Source organism: Aptenodytes patagonicus, chromosome 1 (assembly GCF_965638725.1).
Source record: "Aptenodytes patagonicus chromosome 1, bAptPat1.pri.cur, whole genome shotgun sequence".
NCBI lineage: Eukaryota > Metazoa > Chordata > Aves > Sphenisciformes > Spheniscidae > Aptenodytes > Aptenodytes patagonicus.
The window spans coordinates 76,319,134-76,334,992 of record NC_134949.1 but is presented as its reverse complement, the minus strand read 5'-3'; the positions used below and the strand labels follow the sequence as shown (position 1 = coordinate 76,334,992).

Below are 15,859 nucleotides of genomic sequence, written 5' to 3'. Positions count from 1 at the left end.
ACATTAGCTCTCAGGGATGCAAAGCCCTGGGAAGCTGCTTACACCCCAAACCCAGGTAAAGGCATGCGTGCAAAAATTTACATTTAGCATAGGATAGCAGAAGGCTGACACTATGAGTAAGCCTGGGTTCCATTAGAGACAACAAATTCAGATTAGTTGTTCTGGCAAAAAACCCCTTGACTAGCTACTTTCCTGAACGTCTGAGGGGAGGAGGGAGGGCGGGCGGGCAGGCAGAGGTTTACACCTGCTGTCTTTTGCTGCCATATTTGTAACATCAAAACTCGTAGCAAGGAACCATGGTGCCAATAAACTAAAATTTAAAGTTACATTTTCATATTTAATGAGATAACTCATTGAAGCTATACCCTTGAGAAACTGAGACATTAAATCATCTGGGGCTGGCAATTGTCTCCCAAAGCAATAATACTTGCAGACATATTTTACGGGTCTTCTGCTTCACACAAAACCAGCAGTTTATTTAATGGTTGCACCTGCTAGATAGGCAGTGCCCTCTTGTTTTAACTGCTCAGTCTGTGGTCTCCCTGGTGTTTTCAAAGACATCTCCAAGATCGTATTTTACTTCATACGCAAACCTTAACTCCCACATAGTGTAAACGTTATGCTAAACCCAGATCCACTCTCCAAAACAGCAGATCATTTCCTCTGTGAAAAAAAGTCTTCAGAATTCAGTAAAAACTTTGCTCCACAGGACAAAAACCCCAACAAAACATCCCACCAAACAGCTAAGCAACCAACAAAAACCCCCAAACAAACAAAGACGACACACGTGCTTTGAAGGGGTACCTAGCAGAGAGCTCTTTCCTTAGGTGAAGTTGCTCTGTCTTGGTTCTCCTCAGGTTGCCTGCCATTCGAATAAATTCCTTATCTAGGGATTCTTTGTATTTTTCCAAGAGATTAAGTTTCTGGATCCAAAGGTGTCTTTTTTCTCCTAGTTCTTGCTTGAGAACCTGTAGAATTTTGAAACTGAGTTGCCATGTGGTTAGATAAGGAGCAGAGCCGGAGAGCCAGAAAGTAAGCCAAAGCCCCAATTTACAATTTGAATTGATTTCCCTGCTCCACCATTTAGTATCATCACCTACATCCAACACTATCAGCAATAAAGAAGGTGGATGATTGACAATATTTTGTAATTTACTCACACAGCATCTGGTTGGGAAAGGGGGGGGAAGAGAGAAAAAGAGAAAACAAAAATGAGGAAAAATGCAGTTTAATAAGGAAGAGTTTATAAAGGAGAAACGGGAGTGTGTTTTGTACAAAACAATGTTTCATGCAGTCTAATAGGTTAACAAAGCTATCTAAACTTCAAACCTGTGCCTTCTTACTCCTGAAACTGACGGGATGTGGGGACAGACAGGCTAGACTCCTTCCAAGGGGTAGTACTTTAAGACTTTTTTTTTTTTTTTTAAAAAAAATTGAGCAACACATAACAGTGTGCACAAGAAAACGTAAGCCTTCTATATGCTAGTTCAACTTGACAAATGGCTCCCACTTCAGAAGGTTACTTCTAAGCAAAAGCCACTCAGCTTTTCTTTCTGTGCAGATCTAGGTTACCGATAGTCCTCTTCCTTTTTATCCCTTGTAAAACAACTATACTGTTAGCAAGTATTTATGGCAGGTGTGGCAGAAGATTATATGGTGCATGAGGGAGTCTTTACAACTTACCCCAGAAAACCTCCATCACAAGATGCTCAGATACAGCAAGAAAAACCCCATATTTTATAAGGGGAAGTTTTAATAGACCATCTTGCAGGAAGCCCTAAACTTGATAATTTAGACTTCTGTGGCCCTTTCCTCAAAGTACAACTAGGCCCATTGGCACCAATTTGAGTTTGTATTACAGCAAAATAAAATAAAAAAATCCAAAACCCAATAAATCCATATTTCAGTTTGTCATACATGGCTAGCAGATTAAATCTCTCCAAGGGATGACCCCTGTGACAAAGGCTTTCAGTTTTACCTCGGATTTGTAGGAAGCAAAAGGGGAAGATGGTAAAAATGAAGTGTTAAGTAACATTGCATCCTCTGTATTTCTCCGAACAGTGACTTGCAGTATAAAGTACTGAGAAAGAAGAATCCAGTCCTCTTTCTCTGACCTTGTTCAGCTGAACATACAAAATAGAGTCAGCTTTTAAAGAATGCTTAATGAGAGCCAAACAGAGGTCACGTAAGAATGAGGTTCATATTTCTGGGATTTTACATTAGTTCAAAGGGGAAAACATCAATCCTACAAATATAGGCCATGTTACCTGCTTGCAAGTTAGAGTCTAATGTTGTTCACGAGCTTCAAACAAAAAAGAGTAGCACATCAAGTATCATGCTATTAAAAAGAGAGCCTGAGCAGTTTTGCTTGATAGGTTTACTGGGATGACGTGAGATGTGACCATGTGCAAATGCCCACATCCTGAAGATCAGTTTCTCAGCCAAGGCAGGCAGCACTTGCTTTTAGAAATAACACGGGTTTGACATGTAGGTGGTATAGGCTTATCAGGACACATGTGCCAGTCTTATCTTCCAGCAGGAGAAGGGTGAAAGAGTTTTTAGTGTCACCATCTATATATGTTTAAATATATGTACATACACAAAAAAACCACAGGCACACTTAAAGTTTACTTTGTGTAATATACTTTAAAACATATTTAAATACTAAACCCCAGCAAAACATGTCCATAATATATTTCACAGGAAATGGTGGGGAAGTGTTTAGGCTTCAAGTGATAGTGCATGGTCCAAGATTTAATTCATTTTTCTACAAAAGCTTTCTCTGAGGCTGGAAGAAGCTACTTTGAATCTTTCTTTTTTTTGGATCTATTGTTGTTCAGCTCCATATACCTTATTTCCCACATATCTGGCTTGTTCTAGCTAGATGAAGACAATACATTTGACATGAAGTCACTTCCCATCCCCACAGGTCCCAGAAGGGTGGGACTTTTTATGTTTAAAGAATCTTGTTCTTCCTTGATTCTCGGTTAGCTTAGTTTCCAAATGCATTGCTCTCTAGAAGCCAGAATAGGATTCATTTGCCACGATCAACTCCAACACCCACACCAAAAGTTTTTAGCTTCACATGTTTAACAGGAATACGATCCTAACGTGAATGGTAAGTTAACAAGCGTTTTTCAGCTGTGACAGCTTTGAAGGGAGAAGTTTTTAGTCAAGATCAAAAACTTACAGCACTGCACAAGCCAGCAATTTCCTACAGTCTACCCAAAGTCACACCAGGGTGAAGAGACTGAGACGCTTACACCTTCTCTGAGGGGAAGCTTTCAGGGTTTACATAAAAAAAAAAAAAAAAAAAAAAAAAAAAGAAGAAAAGCTGGCTGCAGGACTAGATGGCTCCAATGATTGCTCCTGCCTGCTCAGGAAAGATGAAGAGGGCCAGCTACAACATTTTGCAGCACTAGAGGAAAAGAAAAGTAGCTTTCTGCTTAAAAGCTAACAGCTTAAAGCAGCAGGTACTGTGGTGCCACCTGCTATTACCCAAGTGGGATGAACTGAGGGTTTTTGCATCTATTAAGGAGCTGAAAGACAGCATTAATATACAGTTTGGTGGAGTTTTCTGTAGCAGTGTTCCCAACAACAGATTAGTAACAAGGACCAGGTTAGAGAAAAAGCTACATTCAGTACGATGAAAATTTAGAAACCGTGCTGTTAAATGGGAGGGGAGGAGGGAGCAAGAGAGTTGAGTTGTGTCCACAGACTGCAGCTACCACATGGGGAAGTTATTTTTGCCAGTTACCTTGAGCAAAAGTCTTTACTTTCAAGCCTCACAAGAGGTATGAGGAGTAGTAAAAATACGTTATGCAAGATTAAGTTGTAAAAGATGTTTTTGTAGAAACTTCTCCTGTCAAGTATGTCCAGCAAAAACAGAACACACTGCCTTTCAAAAGAAAGCAAACCCTATAAAGGTTTTGATTTGGAAATCTGGTTATATAAAGCCACCTCCCTCCTCCTCTTGATGGTGAAGCCATCCACTACCATAGTCAGATTCAGAGCACAGGGGAAAATGGGTGCTCGAGGCACCCAGAAACATGCAGTGGGCAGAAAAGCTTCATAGCTCATACAATATAACATGGCCATCAGACCTCATTTTCCTCTTCAAATCACCTTGCTTCGTCTACCCTTTCCTTCAAGCATAGTTTTAACAGTGAGCTCTTGCACAAGACAAGTCAGGAAAAGCACAGCATTTAAGCGAAAAACAGTCATCCCCTTCCTCCTCCTCAAAAAAAAAAAGGCTACAAAAGATATTTCTCTCCATACAGCCATCTCTGACCCCCAAATGGACTGCTATGATCTCAAGTAATTAATAGCATGCAGCAGTAAGATACCCACCTTAAGTTTTTGCACAGCCGCACTATTTCATAAAATAGCTTCAGAGAAACAGCTACTTACCCCAAGTTTTCTTTCCCAGCCCTGTTGCATGTTCACATCAGGATCTTTTACCCACTGTAAAGAAGCCGTGACAAGCTCCTCTGCTTCAGAAGCTTCCTCTTGCTGAAAAACAAAACAAAAAAACCCCACAAAACAACAAACAAAAACCCCTCCAAAACCAAACATCAACCCCCCCTCCAGACCCTGGCATTTCTAATACTAGTCTGACACAATGCTGCCCAGAATTACCCAGGTTATAAGTTAGTGTTAGAGTAGGTGCCAAGTGATATTGCTAAAGTATGCCTGCCCCTCCCGCGCCTCCCCCCCCCCCCCCCCCAAAAGAAGCTATTCTTGTTTTTTCAATAGGAGGAAACATGATCTGATTATCAATGCTTGGAGAAATCCTAATTAAAAGCCTGATAGAAGACCCGATCCTTGTTCATATAAGCTCTGCCACTGACCAGGTTTTGCATGATAGCCTTAAACTTTTCTCCCACATATTCAGGTCCCTGAAGCAAAAACAGCACTTCACGGTCCAGTGTTTCATCCAGGGATGTCCATTCAGTCTTGGTAATCTTTGAAAAGATGGAAGAGCCATCTAGCTTATTTTGACATCTCCTTATTACAAGCCAGCATCAGTGACATTTAGACTTTTCTGAAGTATCCCTGCATTGTATTTACCAGAAGGTCAGAGCTACTGAAACTTGAAGCTTGTAAAAGCTTTTCAAAACCATCACATCATGGGGATTTAAAAAAGCAAACCAGCCAAGCTGCTGAGTGATCCAATCTAAATTTTCATGTCACAAGTAGGCAAGAGGAAGTCAATAATTAGTTATCTTTATTCAGAAGGGGCTTTACCAAGTGATGAATAAGCAGAGCCCTTATTTGCTTTACAGGTGATTTGGTAGAATCGTGTCTCATTACAGCATTTGAGAGGTAAACACAGTGACTCACTGTGGCTGTGGGGAGCTGCAGTAGGGGACAATACATTACTTTTGAAAAAGCTGCCTAGCTAAGTATACCTCTCGTTTCTGGGCCTGTAGTTTTAGTCCATTAGTAGATTTTTTTTTTTTTCCTGTTGCAAGTGCACCACTTACAAAAGCAAGTAGCAGCACAGTGAGGTCTTACAAAACAAATATATGTTACTGCAGTGGTTTTTCGTCAGCTCTGCTGCAGAGCTTGCATCTAGAGGGAAGACAGCACTGTAAGGAAGGATGGGACTCCATGGAATGTCTTTAGGGAAATGGGCACAGAATAGCTCAGATAAAAATCTGAACCAAAACCATAATGTACACGTAAATTGTTTTTTTCCAGTAGTTCTCCATTGGAGTCCTGTAAAGCTATGAGAACAGTAAAGTAGAGACCAAACTTCCAGTGTTATGTGACGCATGTCTGATCAAAAGCATAGTTCCCAGAAGTCACCAAACCACCTGCCGGGTGTTCTGCAGAGGATACGGGGGACACTACAACTCCAAAACAACAGGCTCAGCTGCAGTGCTAAGATTTTGTCAGCCTGTGCCAGATTCATCAGAAGGGTGCTTCTCCTGTCCTCCTCTGAGTCACTATCCAAAGACCTCAGAAAAAAAAGAGCTGGACAGATCAGTCTCCATTGCACCTGCTGAGGGGCAAGGGAATGGTACCTACAGACAGATGCTTATCAGAGTTTTAAAGAATAAATTAGATGAAGATTCTACAACCTTGTCAAAATGCTTACTCTAATGCTTAATTTTCTTTTTCACTACATTAGAGTTCAAGGAAAAAGAAGTCTCCCCTCCTGCAATTGAAAAATCATTGTTCATGTCTGGTGTAGGCAGTACAAGAAGAAACAGACTTTCTTCAGCATAATAGCCTTTATATATTTGAAAACTCATATCTTCTCCCATCAGTTTGCTCTTCTGCCAGCTAAATGCATGACCCTAGCTCTTCCAGATTTACTTTGTAGGTCTCATTTTTTAGATCTGAGTGTTTTGTTTTGGACTTTCTCCAATGTACTTGGAATAATGTTGTAACCTTCACATTTACGCTTGCGTGCTAGGATTAACGGCTTTGAATTCCAGGGTTATCTAATGATCTACAGGGAATGAGCTTTGTTCTTCCTTTACAGATGCAAGACAACTGGGATGAGAGTCAATAAAGATTTGATTCATACCTCAGAAGACTGAGCAAGTTCCAGTTCACAGTGCAGTGAATTTGTCTCTTCAGGAAGATTACTGTTTAATTTACACAACAATGGGAAACTCAACCCATTTCTAAAAGAAGCAGAAAAAAAAAGTATCAGCCCTTTTTGACTTTTGATGAACTGCATTTCCTGGGACTTGTTCACAATACTCACGAGATCAGCTCTTGCTGCATGTGTTGCATGTTCTCCAGTAGCTTATTTTTTTCTGCCCGCAAAGTCTAAAACATACATCAGACCTGGTTAGAGTGTTAGTTTGTCATGCAGAATAAGCATAGGATATACATGCTTTCCCCTCACATAGTCAAAAACTCAGCTCGGTCCCATACCTCTATTACTGAGGAACACTCCACAATGGTTAACTTCAGTTCTTTGATGTCCTGCTCCTTCTGCAGAGATTGTGGAGAAAAGAACCTTTGAAGTACACAACCCAACAACTAGCACGTTGAAGTGCATTTGTAATACTTACAGCTATGATGCTTTGTAACCAAAATAACACTATACTCAATCTATATACACTATACCTACAATGATGTAGGCATTACAGCAGCAAGCTGTACGATTCAGGTTTGAGCAGCAACCTAATTACATAACATAAAAATAGCTGCAAATTTAAAAGAATACAATCAATTACATTGCATATTGGCTAACACAGAAAGCACTCAGAAGACCTTTTCTGTGTAACTCCTGAAATTAAGGAGACAGAAAACCTCTTTCCAGCCGCTGTGTTTTAATTTATTACTTACCTGGCTTCTGTACCAGCAGTAGCAGATTAAACTAGACAGAAGCACTCTAGTTTTAGCTGAAAACCTGGACTATATTATGCCTGGCACAAGTTTTAATCCCAACTGACCCTTAAAACAAGTTGCAATATTCCGAGTTTACTGTCATTAGTTTTCATCATTAAAGGCACGGAGTGTAGCGCTCTGCACATTAAACACCACCTAATGGAAGGGCTGATAGAGAATGTATCAACCCTCATGGTAAGACTGAGGAGTTAGTAAAAGTAGTAGCTTTCTTAACATCACAAACTAGCAATGGGCTTCAGTCATATTATGCCATTACAGTAGAAGACACTGCACAGACAAGCAGAGCATTTCTTAGAGAAAACAGGAACTTCAAGTAGGAGCTCTGGTCCTCTCACCCCTTTTATGACTTCTTCCTACTCTTCCTCTTTAAAAATAGTTAAGGTTTTCGAGAGAGACGAAATACACAGAAAGCTAAGCAGGAAAAGCAAGGTTATAGAACCAGGTTTCTAGCCTTGGCAGAGACAACTGATGTATGGTGCTGAAGGTTTAAAGGAAAAAAATTAGTGTTTTCTATCTTCACATACCTTCTGTAGGCCTGGAAAAGAAAGGCTGCCATAATAATTTTCAGTCACCATCAGTCCTATCCAATCTACCTTTGGATAAAGAGCTATGAGAGGGGTTTGTTAGCTTACAGGTAAACCCTTATCCCACAGATCCTAATACCAACAAGCAAAGTCAGTTTTCCACACCAGTTTCTTCAAGATTATACAAACCAGTCACCTTTATCTACAAGAACATGCAATCTAGCAGTCTGCTTTCAAAATACCCATTTAGTCAATAGACTAAAAAAGCCTTTTTAAAATAAAAGGATACTACAGAGGCCACAAAAGCTTTGAATCATTCAAGGAGGAGAAAGTGAAAGCTATTTTTAAAAAAGTTAGTTCATTTGTGCCCTTAAGCTGCTTCTGGGAAAAAAAAACACAAACAACCCACCTATTAAAAACCACTCAGCTACAAATTTATCATCTGGATCACACTGAAGTTAGGTTCTGTCTTGTCACTATTTGACTTCAGCTGCACTCATTTTTGCAGACAGCCTAATAGTCAAATATTTCATCAGCTGATTTAGAACACGTTCTACTAAATAGAAGCTTCATTAGCCTAGAAAGCTATTCGCATAATTCATGAATCCAGAGAATGCCAACACCCTTATGTAGTCTTATTTCTTTGTTTTCTAATACAAAATACATGTTTAAAAACAACATCAGAAATGTTCGCTCCTCAGCAAAGACTAGATAATTACACCTCAGTAATGAGAAAGGACAAATTTGCTTTTCCATTGGGCTCCAAATCACCATTTCTAGTTTGACACAAAAATTAAGTAATTTAAGTAAAAGACGTGAAGGGAAGGATCTTCTGCAGGTAAATTCTTTTACCAACTGTTGAAGGAAGTAGCCTTTAGAAGTTTCTGTACATTCTTCTGAAGTTTGCAAGTTTGTTTTAATAAGTTGTGATTTTTTTCTTTTTTTAAAATAAAAGCAAAATTCTGAAACATTTAATTATGCTGACTCATAACCAGGTCCTAAAGCAGATCTCGCCTACTTTGAAGCCATTTATAGGATCAGGTTCTGTAGTGTGAGAACAGTAGAAATAAAAGTGCCACAGTGAAGACTATTGCCTTGCCTTTTTACAAACCATCCCATAGTCAGTATTTTCAGTCAAGACAGTAACGAAGTGGAAGCAACTAACCTGGATCAAGCTTGCCTCTTTATTCACCATAGTGCTCTCATAGATATGTGCTTGGATCTAAAGAATGAAAAGGTCAAAAATAATTCCAGTCATCAGTATGCACTATAATACAAGTCCGTTCCTATCTCCTACTTGGAAGGGAAAAAAGGTATCAACATTCCTTGCTTAGAAAAATCAAATTCTTCTTTGAATACCTTGCATGGTGTGTTTCAAAGTTCAAATCGTGCACCCAGTTAAAAGTGAAAGCGTTCTAAGCTTTCAGTCACCCTTGTTTCCTCTTGTCTGTCCAGGCTAATAGTTTCAGCAACATCAGCCAAAGCATGACTTTCTAATATATTTTCTCAAATAGTGGGGAAAAGGTTTCCTAAAAATTTAACTTAGAGGAAAGAACAAAACCGTGGATTGTTTATATTAGCCCAGTTTTTAGCCTCCAGACAGCAACTTTCTTAGTCAAAGCTGTTGCACTGTCGAAGCTATGATTGCACTGCAGTTCTTTAATACAGACAGGTCCAGGGCCGTCTACCCTGACTAGATCTGAGTAAACTATAGGCTGTCTTTTTCTTCCTCCTAGAGTTGAAATGCTTACTTGAAGATCTGCAGCATTTTTAGACAGCTCCAAAATCTTCTTTTGAAGTCCATCGGTGTCCATGCTATTCCTAATATTCTGAACAAGATACAGAGTATTTAGGCACAGCTGAATGGATTGACAGCTTCTCCTTGAAGAAACTAGACAAAATGACATCTCCACCCCCAAGCTACTGCCTACTCTAAAGCACTACCAGCATTTATGCACATATGTTGTATGTGCTCGCCCCACTGAAACTGTTTCTGCTACTTTTCCCCCCATTTCTCCAGAGCACTGTTAAAAAAGAAAACCTCAAAATGGGATTTATAAGCACTACCAGACCCTAGAAAGCTAAAGAAAAGCTTTCAGGTCTGCAAGCATGAGAATTATTTTTTGAAAGATGCAGTTTAATAGCTATTTGGACTTACGAGCTTGTCGGAAAGACTGATCTTGAGCATGGTAAACATGCAAAGAACAATGACTACCATGTTGTTATTGTAGATTCCTGAATCCACAAGGTGCTTCTTTTCATTGCTATGTATGGTTTAACCTGTTTCTCTATTTCATCCTAAATAGTCTAAAACACAGGCTCTAAGCAAGTATTAAAACATTTTATCACCTGATAAAAACTGGTTTATAAAATATTTACTTTAATGAAATAAAAGAAAGTAAGAATGAATAGCTCTCCTCTGAACAAAAAAAAAAAAAAAAAAAGAAGAAAAAGAAAAAGAAAAGAAAAAAGAGAGCCTACAGATATAGCTTCATGAGCAGTATATTCCCTCCAAGCCTTCTGTAGGTCCTTGGCCAGTGTCAATGGACCCAACTGTGAGTGGAGCCCCCAGCCATCATTTTTTTGGAGTTACAGCTCTATACAGGGCTCCTCCTCCTTTAGATCTTAAAGGAGGGAAACAGAAGTGAATATGAAAAAGTGTTAGATGGAGATTGTTTTAATATAGAGTTAGTATATTTATAGCTGTGTTAACTAGAAATATTTGGAATTTGTCTATAAAGCTTTGACAAAGAGAGGAAAAAAAACTGCTTGTCCCTGTCCCCCATACCTCCCCAACCTCGTATCCTTACTTATCCAGCAAAAGGAAAGTCTGAAGCACAGTGCAGCTTCCAGATATAAAGCTTTATGATAAGTCATCCTTGTAAAATGTAAGATATTTTGATAACCTAATTAGCATGTCAGGCTTCAAAGTCTGACAAACATTTCATTTCTTAATGGTGAGCTTTTAGCTGTACAAGAATATGTACTTGCAAAGTCATGATTTATTTTACCTCTTCCTGGAGAGAAGTAATTTTGATGATGAGAGCCTGATTTTCTTTTTCCTGATCAGGTTTATTTAAAAAAACAAAAAAAAGAAAAAAAAAGTTGCTTTTAGCATGTCAAGTTCAACATTCAAAGCTCAACTAAGCCAAAAAGCAACAGACCACAAACACATCCAGAGCCCAATATGAAGCTGTGGTGTTGCACAACTTTGCTTTGGAGAGCACAGCAAAAAAAGGGGAGTGCTGAGGCTCGTCCAGCCCATGAACCCTCACCGAAGGGTTTGACACAGGCATTTCAAATCAGAGTAAAACTCAGACCACTAGATGACAGGAAGGAGGTATTCAAGGCCAGAGTGAGCAAGTCTGGTTGTGCTTATGCTTGACTTAAGACAAATCTGGAAAGCCTATGTGCCATGCTACACTTTTTTCATATCAGACATGAAGAAAGCTAGTAGTAGCCTACTCGGTGCCTCCACTGCATAGGGAACAGTAACTAAGGGACTTATAAGCACAAGTACAAAACTTCTAATAATATTTCTCTCTTCCACCCCACCTCCTTCTCACAAGGTGAATTATGCATGTAATCTCAAATTAAAGCAAAACAAAAATATACACACACTGCAGCAGGATAGCATCAAAAAATCTTGTGTTCTTGCTCGGCATGGAAGACTTTTTTTGATTTCTAAATACCCACTACCAGCAGTGCACAGAGCTACGGAACACCAATTTACAGCTACTCCCACAGAGCAAGACGCAGAGATGCCACTGTAGTGTGAACAACACGCATGGCAGCAACGCAAACATATGTTCTCCGGAGAGCCTACGCTCTGGTGTCTGGCAACACCTGCGAAAGCTGCAGCCACATCAGCCTTGTTACCGGGCTGCTTTACACCTCTTACAGTCACACAGGCTTTGCTACTCAGACACCTGGGGTGCAATTCAGATGCTCTCACATAGGCAGCTTGTGCCCTTTGAGACAAGCCAAGGTGTGCTGTCTATCCAGCTGTCAGTCCAGAATAGAAAGGATTCTGATAGGCCCTTGTCATATCTGCCAGCCCATATGGACATTGACAATAACCTAGGGGTGCTTTGGAAAGTGACTCTTGTGTGGACCTCTGAACCGAGTCTCCTGTCCCTGCTCGTTCTAGAAAAAAAAAAAAAGTCATGTGAATTTCTGGCAGAACATCACCAACTTCAAAACAGACAGGGCTCAATGATGGCAGCATGAGAGCTGTTGTCTTTAAGCATAATTTCTTGTCTTTAAGCATAATCATATGCAAGGCTGGCCCTTTAATTGTTTTCTTCATTGTAACTGACAATAGTTTAAAGAAACTTCACAGTGTTTTCGTAATACTAATAAATCACATTTCAAACCTCCTCAAAAAGCCTCAGTACCTACTGGTACAGAGAAGATCATACTGCTGATTTTTACAGTCTGAGCAGTCATGCCATTGTTGAAGCAAGGTATGAGATACTATACAGTGTAAGCTAAGAAATAAGAGCACCTACTAGCTGCTTATTCTGGCAGAGAATCTGCTGTCTCTCCTCTTCTGACAGGTTCAGGCTGTTTTTTGCTTCTTCTAGTTCTTCTTCCAGTGATTTGGCTTTCAGCACAGAATGCTGGATGCTGCGTGGGGGGAATTAAACCCAGAAAGACTTCAGTGAGTTACTGTTGGTCATTAGATAGGCTTGAAATACCAAGAACAGTATTTTTAGAAGCCACCAGGGACTTATTCTTTGGCACAGATAACTTAACAGAAGAGCAACAATCAAGTTTAAGGCCATCATTTTTGTCCAGTAAGTAAAGGCTCATAGACTCACCCTCTATTTATCATGCCCTTCCGCTCTCACAGTAAGGGATGAAACCCCAGGCAAACATAGCATCCAAGATAGCATGCTTTTGTTTGCATCCACCTAACAATCTAGCTTGTTACAGTCAAATATATCAGGTTACCTGAGCACATAAACTCATCTTCACAATACTTCATCGTTAGCAGTTACGGAAACCATTTCAGTTCAGTTTTCAAGGATAAGCTCTGCATCATTTTCTTATCCTGATCTGATACCCCCCAAAAATGTATATTTAACCAATGGGGCAACGCCCTTTTCCTGGCTAACTCTAAGCTGCAGAGCACCTCAGAGCACATGGTCCAACATGAGGGCACACGTCCCATGCCAGCTACGCTGTAGGACTCTTGCCTTAATCTCCTCAGAAAATACTGGGAACGGTTTCGCAGTCGACATAACTATATCACATTTTAATTAATCAGGTCAGATGAGCATTATGAACTCACTGTAAAAATAGGCTCGTACTCGTGGCATTGATGGGTCCCCAGGCTGCAGCAATACTAAACTAGTGAGACAACTCACTTTAGTTCCTCAAGGGACTAGCAAAATAGCTCTTACATGCTCACTTCCCCTCTGCTTGGCAGCAAGTGTGTGGTCTAGGATTGGAAGCCTTCCAGTGCTTGGCTGTTCTCTTGGTAATATTAAGCCTTTTTTTTTTATTTTTTTTTGTAATTTGTTTTGTTTGTTTGATTTTTCTTTACCCTAAGATTTTGCCTGTGTGCACCTACAGCACCTCATGCTGCAACAGCCAGGCTATAAGATGAATGACTGATTTTATAAGAACCAGGAGGTACAGAGCAGAACAATCAGGCATGAGGGTTAAACCTTACAGATACTACATTAAGTCAAGAAAGTTGCTGTCATGAAGCACCGGTGAGGCTAAAAGCATAAAGCAAGGCTGGACCACTTGGAAGAAGATAGGTCTGCCCATGGCCATTACACTGTAGACCTGGCGCCATCAGGGTCTCCCACCTTTTTATTTGTTGACGTAGATCTTCACAGTCTGCCAATAGCTTATTGTTGGTCTCATCCACAGCTTCCAGTATAAGCTTCAGCTTGTTGTTCTCTTCCCGAAGCTTCTGGTTGTTGTACTGCAGGTCCGCAACACAGGTTATCAAGTCAGAAGTCTCCCTGTTCCAGTAACGAAACCAGGAAAGATTGAGAAAGGTGATTTGATCTAATTTAGACTTTGTAAAAATCCTGATGCTCTGCTGCACTGATTAGAGAGGTGAGAGGAGAGCCCACAGAGGACTTGTAATGCTGCAGTGTACAGTCATTTGCTCTGCACAGAGAGATCATCTTCAGATCAGTTCTCTAATTATATGGACACCAGGAACTGTTTTGTTTTTAAGCACTTTTTTTTTTTATGCTCCCTGCAATTGAAGTATGCCACCAGACAAGTGCCACATCTGGATGTCTGCATGACAGTATCTTAAGCCTTTGCTAATCACCTTTTATGCCACCACTAATACTTTTTGTATTAACTCCACAATTTCTGGATCCTTTCTTTTCCCCTAAACCATCCCCCACTTATGCTTTCAACTGAAACTTGAACAAGAATTGCCCTTTTGAGATCCTGAGAAATGATAGGGAAGCATCAGAAAGCAGATCTTAAGATTTTTGACTATGCATAAAATGCAAAAGTTAACAAACACCAGAAGTTTCAAAGATAAGTGCTTTGCTATTAACAGAATCCAAGGCAGAGTCATGACTATAAAAGATAAAAAACCCAAACAAAACCAGGGACCAGATTTTCAGGAGAGAATATCTTCTATTGTAATAACCTAAGAACTTGGGGAAGGGAAGGAACCAGTTTAAAAAGGAAAAGAAACACATGGCAAAACTCTGACCACAGAGAATTAAAGAGGGAAATGGACACAGAAGAACCAAAATATTGGTAGGAAAAATTACTAGTGTGTTTTTAAGTCTAAGCAGAAGCTGTGAGGAAGAACGCAATAGCATCAAGAGCTAGTGCAGACTGAGGTCAGTATTAGAAACTCTGCCAAGATAGTCTTCTGAAACAGTGGTTCTAGGAATTGCTCTCAAGTAATTCAAAGCTAGGAGTACTAAATTCTGAGAAAGAATTGCTTAAATGGACTTACATGTCTCCTTTAGACACATCACCCCCAAAGGCCTCCAAGCTTCCTGATGTAACATTCATCCGGACATGCGTCTTTTTTGCTGAAAGAGATGGGGGTTTTTGTTAGAGAGTAAGAAAGTGGAGTTTTCCTGAATAAAAACAGAATAAAATGGTCTGCACCTTCAGAGGTGTTTTTATGCACTTTAAATTCCAGGTCTTCCATGCTTGCTGTTGGTTCTTCAGTGGCACCATCTTCCCTGAAACAAGGAAGATTCAAGAGTGACAAAGTCAGTACAACACTGGATTGCTTACCAACTTCGTAACATTTAAAAGCTTTCAGCCAAAACCTACACTGTGGTCACAGTGTCCTGATACCATCTTTGTTCCACAGTACGGAAGGCACAAGCCACAGGAGAACTTTCTACTCTCCTGTTTTCACAGAAGCTTTTAAGAGATAGATTGAAAAAAAGCTATTACCATTTTCTCTTACAGTCTTCAATCCACTCTTTCATGATGGCATGATATGTTTCCAGGTCCATGGAGATATCTTTCTGATCTGGGTCAAGCATGTTGCATAGCTCTTCAAGACCACTATCTTCCAATCCCCGACTCGTTGTATGTCTCAAATAATCAACTATCTTGGAAACCGCTACTTTTCCTAAAATAGATACAGGTGTCCACGTGCCAGACACTGAAGTCTAGTAGGCCATTATAAAAAGCTGTAAAAGGGCATGCTACTGATCTGCACTAACGTGTATTCAATTGCCCTTGAGAGCTGTAGACAAGCAACTGATCCCTGCAGTTCTAGTGTGACCCAGAAAAGAACAGTTTAGAGCTTTTGTAATACAGAACTGTGACAATCCAGTTTACCAGTTTTGTGGACTTCAGTTTAAGAAGAACAAACTCAACACATTCGCTATGCTACTACTTTCAGGTCTCGCATCAAATTGGGCAAACCCTGTGACTAACATTATCTTACTCTGCTAGACGACTCCTTTCTCTACCACTTTTAGTCATGTTTAAGGTGGAAC

The 15,859-nt window shown here is 40.0% G+C and overlaps 1 protein-coding gene across 1 annotated transcript in view; it reads right to left on the bottom strand.

Annotated features, from left to right (window-relative positions):
• The window catches only part of IRAG2 (inositol 1,4,5-triphosphate receptor associated 2), a 43,434-nt gene that overhangs the window by 22,868 nt on the left and 4,707 nt on the right, over positions 1–15,859 (bottom strand). Inside the window, exons 4-17 of the mRNA XM_076343299.1 lie at positions 15,306–15,486; positions 15,009–15,085; positions 14,851–14,929; positions 13,721–13,879; positions 12,410–12,527; positions 10,910–10,960; positions 9,650–9,727; positions 9,064–9,120; positions 6,895–6,954; positions 6,722–6,786; positions 6,539–6,638; positions 4,818–4,964; positions 4,411–4,512; positions 805–968 (exon numbers count right to left, since the gene is read on the bottom strand). Coding sequence (XP_076199414.1) covers positions 805–968; positions 4,411–4,512; positions 4,818–4,964; positions 6,539–6,638; positions 6,722–6,786; positions 6,895–6,954; positions 9,064–9,120; positions 9,650–9,727; positions 10,910–10,960; positions 12,410–12,527; positions 13,721–13,879; positions 14,851–14,929; positions 15,009–15,085; positions 15,306–15,486 — 1,438 coding nt within the window. The remainder of the gene's footprint in view (positions 1–804; positions 969–4,410; positions 4,513–4,817; positions 4,965–6,538; positions 6,639–6,721; positions 6,787–6,894; positions 6,955–9,063; positions 9,121–9,649; positions 9,728–10,909; positions 10,961–12,409; positions 12,528–13,720; positions 13,880–14,850; positions 14,930–15,008; positions 15,086–15,305; positions 15,487–15,859) is intronic.